Genomic DNA, 11,524 nt, shown 5'->3' on the forward strand with positions numbered 1-11,524 from the left:
TTTAATGCCCTCAATTCAGAGTTAAGTGCTCCTGTATGTGCCCTGTGCATTATCTATTTCCTTCCTCAAAACATTTATGAAATGTGGTTACACTTGCTTAGGAAATTGGTATATCCTCCTTTGGACTGTAAGCTCCCTGAAAGTTGGGGTGTGTCCACACACGTCACTATTGTACCTTAGCATAGAATCTGCTGAAAACTAATATCAGTGGGTGAATAGCTGAATAATTATGAGTTGCTAATGACCTTAACAAGGAAGTTCAGTGTAGCAATGGTCCCAAACCAGATCATGTCCCTAGGAAAGAACAAAATACACGGCGAGAGTTCATATATAAAAATAATGAAAAAGGAGTCTATGGTAATACGGAGAGAGAGGGCTGTGCTCCCTGGAAGGTCCTGTCCAGAGATAGCAGCAGGTAGCTACTGACATTAGTAAGCGAGGCAACTCACAGACACAGGGCAGCCGTCCAAATCCAGGGCAGAGGACGCCAAACTGCAAGAAGTGAGGTCTGTTCCGCTTCCACTGTGTGCTCTCTGCCACAGCGCACCGCACACAGTGCTGCAACCACTGGGCCAATCAGTCATGGACAGAAGCCTCCAGACCTGGAGCCAAGACCAGCCAACTCTTTCTGTATAAGTTGGTTATCTCATGTAGTTATCACAGTAACAGAACCCTAATATAAACTTAAAAGTCTATTTTACAGATGAAAAATAGAGAAAAATTGATGTCATCTGCTTCTATGCAAAAGTAACAGAATGCTGCCTTCTCTGCTCCCAAAAAGATAGTTAAACAAACAAAAAAAAACACGCTGAGAGAGCGATTGAGACTGGGTGTGGTGGCATGTGCCTAAAATCCCAGTTCTTTGGAAGGCTGAACACAGGCAGATCCCTATGAATCCAATGTATGTAGTGAGACCTGTAGACCCTGTAGACCCTTACCTAAGAAAAAAAAAAAAAGCTTTGCTCTCTGGCTGTAAAAGTCCTGGGTCCTCAAACTAAAGTTTCCGGAATATAAATATACTTCCCCAAAGCCAAATAAACTCCGTTGTCACCATCCCTTTCAACCTTGCAAAGGCTCTAAGATCCTGGATTGTAACAAATCTCTCTAAACTGACTCCAGGTCCCTCCCAGGCACCACCCTCGGGGCACCAGCCCACTCCAGAATTGTCCCACCCAGGCACCACTTGTAAGGGCCTTGTCCTGCTAGTTTGTTCCCCTGACCTGTGGTGAAGGAGGATGAAAGATATAGTCTAGCAAACAGGCAGCCAGGGGGCTCTGGACTCCAGGAGGCAGAGGAGCCCCAAGTGGCTGGCTTTTCCTTCTTTTATTCACCCAAACACAGGCACAAGCAAAGTAACGCAGGCCGCATCTGCCTTCCATCACCCATTAGTACATGTCCAGGTAAACAACCTGAGCTCAGCTGTATTAACTTTTCCTTTTTTTTTTTTTTTGTATTTTAGGGAAGGGTCTACAGGGTGTTCAGGGTCTCACTGCTAGATTGGATTTATAGTGATCCACCTGTTTACAGCCTCCCAAGAGCTGGGATTACAGGTTCATGCCACCACGCCCAGTCTCAATTGCCATCTCAGGTCACCTTGGGGGCGGAGCCTGCACAGCAGTCCTGGGGGTTGAACTTCCAGTCCCTGCTTTAATCCACTGAGCTATGTGGCCGGCCTTAACTTTTCCTTTGAATGTCACAGAGGAAGCCAACTAGGCCTCAGTTCCCATCTGGGCTCCCACACTGGACCTTATTCCACTGAAATCCCTACCTGTGAAGTCAGTACTTCTCGAGTTAAGACCATGCTCTTTACAGTTCATTATCTATGGAGTTGTAACCCAGCTTCTAGGTTTGCTCTTAGCACAGGATTCTCAATTTCATATAGTTTGCTTAAAAAAAAAAAAAAAAAAAAACCCAAATGTGCATGAACACAAAATAATTTTCTCTCCACCCAACAATTAACATGGTAAGACTGATCCATTTTGGATACAACTATAGTTCACACATTATATACTACTCCAATGTATAAATATTCTACCACTTATGTCTCCATTCTACTGTTGGTAAGTAGTTTCTTAGACTGAAGAACTACCATAATACACATGTCATAAATAAACAGCTTTGACTGGCTAAGTGAAAAACACTGGAAGAGCCAGGTGTGATGGTGCTCACCTGTAATCCCAGCACTCGTAAGGCTGAGGCAGGAGGATTGTCTCAAGTCTTAGTCCAGCTTGGGTGAGTTTAAGGCTAGCCTGAACTACACAGCAAGACCCAGTCTCACCAAACCTGAGAGGGAGTGAGAGAGAAAGGGAGAAAAAGAGGAGTAAAAGGAAGAAAGTCAGAGACAGAGCCATAGGGGGGAAAAAATAACCGGAATGGGTTGTAAAGTCCCTGGAATCATGAGCTTATGACCACTATCCAATATAAAGGAAAAGCAATACAATTTTCATTATAGGAAAGACAAACAACGAAAACAAGAATCTGGAGAATTTATTGAAGCTACTTACAAGCAGCAAAATGCCATAAATAATGGAATTGTGTGTGTGTTCCCCTTAGATAAAAATAGTCAGTGACCCTAGACTCACCCCGAAGGAGATGCTAAGTCGAGATGAACCCTAAACTACACATTCCCTGGGCCTCTAGCTGTGACTGATGCAGTTCACACTGGGCGAAAGCGGGCGGAGACCCAGAAGAATGGCATCCCTGCGTGGTGACGTCAACAGTGCTCAGTACCCCTTGGCTTCCGCTGTTCGATTTGGAAAATAAAGGATTGAGCTGAGAATCTGTCTGCGCTTGCCCCACCTTTGCTAAATACCAAGCTGTGTGATATTAGGCAGAATTTTTTTTTAATATTTATTTATTTTCATTTATTACATTTATTTATTGTGTGTGTGGCCAGCTCAGCCCACCAGGAGGCGGGGCTGGCTGGCATGTGGTGCTGGGGATCGAACCGCGGTCCCTGTGCTTTGCCAAGCTTGTTTCAAGTAGGTGCTTTAGACCACTGAGCCATCTCTCCAGCCCCGATTTAGGCAGAATTTTTAAAATTCATTTTTTCCTCTATAAACATGAGGATTTTACAGTAGCTTCAAAAGTAACTGTGGTCTTTAAATGCGTTAATTCACCTAACATGCTGAGAAAAGCACAGCAATAGCAAATGTACTTGTGGCGTTGTTTTGAATAATTATTATTGACGCATCCCACAGATCCCAGATACCGCACTAAGCAGAGTGACTCGGTGGAAGGAAAGTCCCCCCCCCCCCCCCCCCCCCCGTCCGGGTCACCTTTCTCTGATCTGTGGGCCAGTCAATGGCTTTGGAGCCACATTGCTGGATGCCATCGTAGAAGTGGCCAGTACTGCTGCTATAACCTTGCAGGAGGTCCCTGATCTCTCAGAGGCTGCCTCCTCCTCTGGAAAATGAGGCTTAATAACATCTTTGAGGTTTTGGGGGGTTTTTTTGGTTTTTTTTTGCAGAACCAGGGATTGAACTCAGGCCTTCGTGCTTGCCAGGGAAGCGCTTATTCCACTGAGCCATCTCCCCAGCTCCTTTAATAACATCTTTGAAAATGCGTTTTTAACTATGAAGACAAAATGTGCAAACTACCTGGCAAACTGTTGGAACTAAATATACATTGCTTCTAACCAGTTCCTCGGGCCAAGAAGATGGCTCAGTGGAACAAGCACTTCCTTGGCAAGCGCAAGGGCCTGCCCGGTTCCACCAAAATATCCTGACTCATTCTGTGGCACCCTTGAATTTGCAGGACTCCAAGTCAGCAGGGAAGTCAGCGCTTTCTCAAATGTAGGCGCGGTCTGCGGTGCAGAGAGACCTCTACGAGCCAGGTGGGGCCAGGTGGGGCCAGGTGGGATGCCTGGAGCCCTGGACTACAACTCCCAGGATGCTCGGCGGGAGAGCGCCCCGCCCGGCCCCGCCCGCGTAGCCCCGCCCACCACGGCCCCGCCCCGGCCCCGCCACGCCCGGCTCTCTCGGCCTCTCTCGGGTGGGGTGGAGAGCAGTCGTAGTCCCGGGGAGGAGCGGAGCCTCCTCCGTTCCGCGGTGGGAGGCAGAAGGTGAGTGCGGCGAGCCGCGGCGGCCGGGAGGGAGCGGCCCGCAGGCGGCGGACGCCAGTCCGGGTCCGCGGAGGGCAGAGTGCGAGCGCCGCACCGGACCGCGCGGCGGAGCCGCCGGAACCGCACAGCCCCGCACGCCGGCGGCGGAAGAGGGCTGGGCGACGGCTCGCTTCCCCTCGGTCGTCCGGGACCCGGGAGAGCCGGGCGGCGTCGAGTGACCGGACCGCCTGGGGCCGCGGGGTGCTTGCCCCGCGCCTCGGGCTGAGCGTCCTGTGCGCACACCCCGCCTTGGCCGCGGAAGGTTGGGTCGTGGTGCTCCTGCACCTTGTGCTTTGGGTGGTTCTTCTGTTTTGGGCGCAGAGAAAGTGTGATAATAGAAGACAAGTGTTTTAAAGATAAAAACAAGCAGCCTCTGCAGCCCTCGGAGTGACTTGCTGGGTGACCTCGGGGCCTGGGCCAGCCCGCCCCCGTCGGGGCTGTGCATTCTGAAGATAATACGCAGCATGCCGGGGGTTAGGGTCAGTGCTCACCCGGATTTGGAGTCAGAGTTACAGGGGCCTTTGGTTAAACTCAGCATGCGGCGCCAGTGCGAAGTGGCTTTCGTTCCTCAGAAGGTGGTGGAGGCAGCAAAGAGGGGCAGCTGGCTTTCTGATGGACCGAAACCCACACTGGCGGTAGGGTGGGGGTGAGCCCAGGATGAGTGCCCAGAGGTAACCTTGGAAACAGCGTCTCACCTGTTTGCCTCCACCCGACTCTGTGGGTTTGTCATCAGTCTAGTTGTCAGCCTCCTTCTAGACCGGTGTGTAAAATTTCCTGAATGGTCAACTTATTGTGCTTGTTAATTAGCAAGCCTTCGGGAAAAAGAGAAACTTGGTGAGCGGAAATGGCAGACGTGCCGCTGGAGCGGAAAGTGTGTGTGTGGAGCGGCTGCGCATGGCGTGATGCAGAGGTCATCGTGAAGTGCTGGCTGCACCCTTGGGGACGGGCATATGGGAGTGCAGGTCCCAGAGCCTTGAGCAGGTGGCTGGTGGTCACCTTTGTCCATCACCTCAGAGCTGCTGAGTTAAGACACTGAGCTCTTGCCCCACTGGGACCCAGCTGATAGGAGCATATATTCATTAAAACCCGTCTCTATTAGGATCTGTTCTGAGCACAGTATAAACACAGTGTAATTGGATTATTAGCAAGCCTGTGCTTCAGGTCCTCAAGTCCTCTCAGCAGTTCTGCTAAAAGGTGCCTTTGCCTGTTTGCTTTTTGTCTGTCTACAGAAACCTGCTCTCTCCTTTGAGGATCCTGTCACCGGAATGTGTGAGACCTTGGATAAATTTGGCTTGATGACTGTAGTGCGCTTTCTCCACAGATCCTGCCACTTCCTCCCTGCTTCTTTTGTCTTGTCAGTTTTAACCCTGTGACAAATCGGATGATTTGCCCTTTCTACACTTTCCTGCCGCTGGGTATCTCCCCTTCTTTGGCTCCTTTTAGGAGGAATTGGGCAGAGGTGCCCTTGCAGTGACTGCAGTGGAAATGGGGCCCTTGAGAGCAGACCTGCTGGCACTGCGTCGTCTGCCTTAGCAGCGCTGGGTCCCTCCTGTGCTGCTGCTGGTGCAACACCTAGAAGTTTGGGGGCTGCCTACCTAGCTCTATGGAGCTCCAGTGCCTTGCTAAGGAAAGCAGCCGGGCAGAGCTGTGTGGCATCAGGGACTGGGGTGCAGAAGGACCTCCTGGGGACCAGAAAGAGGCAGCCGCCAGCAGAGCTGCTCTGTGCTGTCAGCAGTACTGCAAGTCTGTCCCCAGAGCAGCTGTAATGGAAGGGTCTAGACCTCACCCTTCCCGGGACCCCCTCTCCCCCTCCCAGCAGGATAGTATTGCTCAGCTCTCCTTCTTCCCAGGACCTCCTGGGAACAGCCACGTGACATCAGAACGGAAAGTCTGCCAGTGCTGCAGCCATGAGGTAGAAACTTCTTTCACCTATGTGGATGAGAATGTCAACCTGGAGCAGCGAGCCTGCTGGGCCCCTTCAGCAAAAGAGAATAATTGCCCTGGAGACCTTGGCTGGGGAAATCCAAGTGAATGGTCCCACGAGGCTGCCATATCCTTAATATCTGAAGATGAAGACGACACAAGTTCAGAAGGCACCTCATCAGGGAAGTCAGTGGACTATGGTTTCATTAGTGCCATCTTGTTCTTAGTCACTGGCATCTTGCTGGTGATCATCTCGTACATCATCCCACGGGAGGTAACTGTGGATCCCAGCGCAGTGGCAGCCCGGGAGATGGAGCGCCTGGAGAAGGAGAGTGCACGGCTGGGGGCTCACCTGGACCGCTGTGTGATTGCAGGGCTCTGCCTCCTCACACTCGGGGGCGTCGTTCTGTCCTGCTTGCTGATGATGTCTGTGTGGAAAGGAGAGCTTTATCGCCAAAGCCGATTTGCCTCTTCCAAAGAGTCTGCACAACTCTATGGTTCTTTCAGCTTCAGAAGGAAAAGCAGCACTAAGGAGAACACTCTGGAGCTGTCCTTGGTAGAGGAAGATGCTCTTGTTGTACAGACTTAACTGACTGCACTTGTGAGAGTTTACCTTGACATTTTATATGAAAACTTGTTTCCTAAAATTAATAGTGTGACTTACTTGCTAAGCAAAATCAATTTATTTCACAGATCAACAAGCAGCAAGTGGTTTCTTGTTCTCTTGAATATCTTCTCTTTAGAAGAAAAATCATGTAAAATGCATAAGAAGCCACACCTCAGTTTCTGAGAGCTGTAAACAGTCTGTAATGGCCATGAGCTTCTATGTGTGTAGCAAAACGATTCTAATGACCCAATATACCAATGATTTCTTTTAGAAAACAATGGTATAGTATGCTTTGAGTAGGCAGAAGTTGTACATATAATGGGTTGTTTAGCAGTCTATTCTGTGAGAAATAAACTGGAGTCACGTAGCAAAGCACACATTAATTCTCAGAGGTGCTTATCCATTTTCTTGCTGGGTTTTTCATGTTGCAGTTTGGCCAAATAGTAAAATACAGATGTCTAGGTGTGGATATTTGAAACTTGAGAATGTTGATTATTTTTTTAAATGTTATATTTAAAATGTTATATTTAAATCATTCCTGTATTCAGTAATGGCCACTATGTCATTAAAGTAAACATTCTAATAAAAGAAAACTATATAAATCATCTTAAGACCAGTATGAAATAACCCCCAGTGTTAGTGCTACATACTTGCAGTGTCCCACGCCCTTTTTCTGAGTGTAGTAAAAGTAGTTGCTGTTACAAAATCAATTTCTGTTTGTGGTTTTGTCATCCTGGCTATCTGTGCTTTTGAAGTCTTTGCCACTTCTCACACCAGAAGGGCAAAGCTTGAGACTTAGGATACACCTCCAGACATCTGCCCATCGAGACAAGTCTGAGTCATGGTTGGCTCTGGCTTGCTCCCATGTGGTGTTTCATTGTGGTTTTTTGGCAGAAATCTCTAGTACTTGCAGCTAGACTCTTGGGCCCTTGCCTGGTAGGCTGTGTTGCTTGCCACTAGCCATTGCCACAGGATTCTTTATGCTCCAGCCAAGATATTGCAATTAGAAGAGAAAGCCTAAACACCCATTCAGGGGGAGCGATGCCCCCCACCAGAGTGCCTCCAAGAGATGACATGCATCTTTCTGGCCACCGTATGTGTGTGCTCCTCAGTCACTGTGCTGTAGCCTCCTAAGGTAGAATTCCCTGGCCTAGAAGGGATAAGCTGAGCAGTGTGGTCACATATCCAGTGGATGGTCATTAATAAGACCCAGGGATGCAGCCTCAGAAATGCTTTGCAGGATGGGCCTCTTCCTCAGTGTGCCCATCTCACACGTAGGGGTCATCACTTTAATGCTAAATCTTGAGTTTGTGTTGTCGTGAACACTGGGAGAGTGTGGGAGTCAGGCTTTTATGTGAGCAAATACTTGGTGTCAGACCCATTTGGTGGGCTGGGTACTGTGTTCCTGGGTGTCCAACTGAAGTGCGAAAAGGGCGGGTTTGCGGCGGTATGTGAAAGATTCAGGAGGAAGTGATTTGTGTTTTTCATAGCTGCTTCGTTGTGCTTTTTAGATTAACTTTTAGTTTGACTATGACTCATAGGTCCTGCTTTCCTTTGAGACCACGTTACCAGCATATAAATTTTATGTCCTGAAGGTTTATAAACTGTCCAGTTATATCATTTGGAGACTTTTTTATGCCCACATCTTGTACTCTGAGTCACTACTTTGAAGATTACAATATGTAACATATTAACTATTGTTATTCTCTTACTTTGTTTTGAAATTTTGTTTTTCCCCCATAAAATACAAAAAAAACCAGACACTAAAAAAATAAAAAATAAATTGTCAAGTTCTAGCCTACATGAGAAGCTGCATTGGATGAGGTTGAGGCAGGAAGGAAACAATCTGCCTGCATTAGCAAGTAGGTGTAGGTTAAAAACAAAAGTTGTAAAATCTACATGTTTATTCAGAGAGCACAAGCGAGACCAACTGCATCTTGTTTCTGTTTAATAGTGAATCAGACAAAGCTTCACTGTTTAATAGTGAAGCAGGATTCATTAGACAAATAGGAGATTAAACTGAATTAATATATGGCCCAGCTATCATGGGATGACACAGTATAAAGTCTTCAAGTCTCTAAAATTGGTGATAAGGGAGAGAAGCCAATGTATGTCACTTGCAAGTGTTCAATGAATCTTGTTACCAAATTTGGGGATGTGATCTAAAGTTAACATTGAAAGCTACTTAGGAAAAGAATGTACATATTTAAGTTGGGAGGGGAGTTAACCTTTGAGAATATTTCTTTTTTCTTTTTGAGAACTTTGTAAAACTTGCCTTAAGATTTAAAGTTGAGGGCCAGGGATTTAGCTCAGCAGGACAGCACCTGCCTAGCAAGTGCAAGGTCTTAAGCTGGATTCAGGGTACAAGAAAAAAAAAATTTAAAAGTGAAAGTTGAGTTAACAATTAAATTCTTATTTCAGTAACGTTATTTAAATTCATTAAAATATATAGCACAGCTCTTTCAAGACTTAGCTTTTATGACCACAGACCATTCTAATGATGGCCTAGTTCGGAAAATTAGCCAGGTGACTCCTGTGGGCTTTTGGTTGTAATTTGGATAATTCTCTTATTTAGCTTTTGATATATATTTAGTTTGAGTAGCTGGTACCTGAATTGAAACGAAGGTTACTTAATTTTAAAAATGAAGGTAGCTAGACCAACAAAATCCTACAGCTTTAAGTACCATTGTTTCCGGTGTGATGCAGAGTGTTTTGGCAATAAAAGTACTTTGGCCAGAGCATGTGAGAAATGCTGCAGACACTGCAGGACCACCAGCTGTAGTGCTGGTCTAGGAACCTGCGTGGAGACTTGTGGCCTTACATCTGTTGTCTGCACGTGTTGTTATGACCAGCTGTGAAAAAGCAGAACTTACAGAAGTTCGCACCTTAGGGTTGCTTGCCTGTTTTCAAAAATCTCATCTCACTGTTTCTTCCTAAGGTTAGTGAGAATACAGCTAATGCCTCAGCCAGATGAGGTCCAGAAAACAAGCTGTCTTTCTTGCTGTTGAGTTCTACACGCTGCTAGTGGACAATTCAAGCTTCTTAATGTCTATACAAAACTGCCTATTTAGGACACCTTAAACGACAGTACAATTTGCACCATGCTTTGCAGTCCTTGCCAGCTGTTGGAAGCTCTTGAAGAAGACTGTGTCCTGTGATGTACTGGTCTTTCACATGAAGGATGTCTTTTCCAAAGGCTTCCCCGCAGAGAGCTATGTGTGGTTCCGCAGAGTACAGGGCTGCTTGGAAGCAGGAAGGGTGTGGTGGGCTTTCACAGACATGACTGCTGGGTACCTCTGTTCTGTGCTACCTCGCCACTTGCCTTGATCAGCTTCGCTATCTGCTTAAAGTAGTAGAGTCCATCCCCTCAAATCTACCTATTGTGGAGACCCAGTTGAACCAGTGATGGAACATGTATTTTGAGGTGCAAATTTAAACAAAGAAAGCACTCTACTAAAATCATTTTGTATTCTCTTTATGCACCCTGGTGAGGTCAAATGAGTGAATGGACACCATGCCAGTTATATATCAGGAATTAAGGGTTAACATAAGGGGCTCTTTTTTTACCAAGTCGGGACAGGCAAGAGTTCTACAGAGTTGTTTGACCATCCTTCACATGTGCAGTGGTAAAAACAAAAGCTAGGGCCAGCCTGATAGCTCAGTGGATTAAAGCACCTGCTTAGGCATAGCAGAGCGGCCAGGGTTCGATTCCCAGCATGCAGTGCCAGCCGCCCCATGGGGGTGCGCTGAGACAGCGATTGAGATTGGGCGTGGTGCACACCTGTAATCCCAGCACTTGAGAGGCTGAAAACAGGAGAATCACTATGAGTCTGATCTACGCAGTGAGACCCTTTAGACGCTGTCGTAAATACAGGAAACACAGACACACACAGACACAGACACACACTATACCTGGATTAATCATCCCTAAAGAGATACCATTCTGTGAATGTTAGGAGAAGGATCTTCAATTTTAAGGTTAGATTCCATTGCAGTAATTAATGCTTCCAAAAACTGGTCTGACCAGTAAGAGTCACAATCTCTGCCAGCAGTTTACCTGTTCCAGGAGGATTTACTATCATAATTAGATTCCAGTGCAAGGAAGGAATAAAGCAGACCCTTAGTTCTCTGTAATGTAACCTTCCCCAGAGCTAAACATAAAGAATTATTTCAATAAGTATTAAAATCAAGTCTCACTGATTTTTTTTTTTTGTGGTATACAATAGCTCGTAAGATAGATGATTAATATATTGTTGCCTTTCATCTACTTTTCAGCTATATTATTTTATGGTTCATACAATACTCCATAATACTCTCTCCTTACTTTTATAATATACTTCTTGGGGAGTAATTTACTTAACTAGAACATTAGTATTGTAAAAAGAAAGATGATAAAACACTTGAAGCAGATTTCAGAAATCCATGGTTTCCACTTAAAAGAGTACACTCATCGTTTATGTCCGTTGATATGCAATTTTTAAAAATGTATCAGGATATATTTTATAGCCATAAGACTTTAATATTCCAAAGCTGTTGTTGGAATAATTTTCTTATAGGAATTTGGTGTACCTTAATGTTGACTTTAAAAACAAGTCTTTCCCAGGTCATGAATAAAGAATTTGTAATCAACCACAGAATAAGATACCACAGTTACAGAAATCTGTGGTGGTTGTGCAGCTCTCCACAAATGTTGATTGATGTACTTTTTTAACCTTTCAATTTCAGGCTCATAAGACTGTGGCATATTTAGAAATTATTTTGCTGTGAATTATTGCTTTATTATGGGAAAAAGCGGGCAGTGCATTCCTTTGCTCCAAGTTCTGGTAACTCTTGTATGTTTTGGAAATGGCCAGCCTGTTTCCCACTGCCATCTTTGTGCTTCCTAGCCAGGC

At 46.0% G+C, this 11,524-nt stretch overlaps 1 protein-coding gene across 1 annotated transcript; it reads left to right on the forward strand.

Moving 5' to 3' along the window:
• Positions 1 to 5,705: 5,705 nt before the first annotated feature.
• Tmem74 (transmembrane protein 74) lies at positions 5,706 to 7,170 on the forward strand. The gene has a single exon (XM_004642238.2). The coding sequence runs from the start codon at positions 5,706 to 5,708 to the stop codon at positions 6,612 to 6,614; it is 909 nt and encodes a 302-aa protein (XP_004642295.1). The 3' UTR covers positions 6,615 to 7,170.
• Positions 7,171 to 11,524: the final 4,354 nt, after the last annotated feature.

The sequence above is a fragment of the Octodon degus genome, unplaced genomic scaffold (genome assembly GCF_000260255.1).
Source record: "Octodon degus isolate 3935 unplaced genomic scaffold, OctDeg1.0 scaffold00148, whole genome shotgun sequence".
Taxonomy (NCBI): Eukaryota; Metazoa; Chordata; class Mammalia; order Rodentia; family Octodontidae; genus Octodon; species Octodon degus.

What these genes read in the sequence shown, in the direction of transcription:
- Tmem74 (XM_004642238.2), top strand. Translation starts at nt 5,706, where the DNA reads ATGGAGCTCCAGTGCCTTGCTAAGGAAAGCAGCCGGGCAGAGCTGTGT.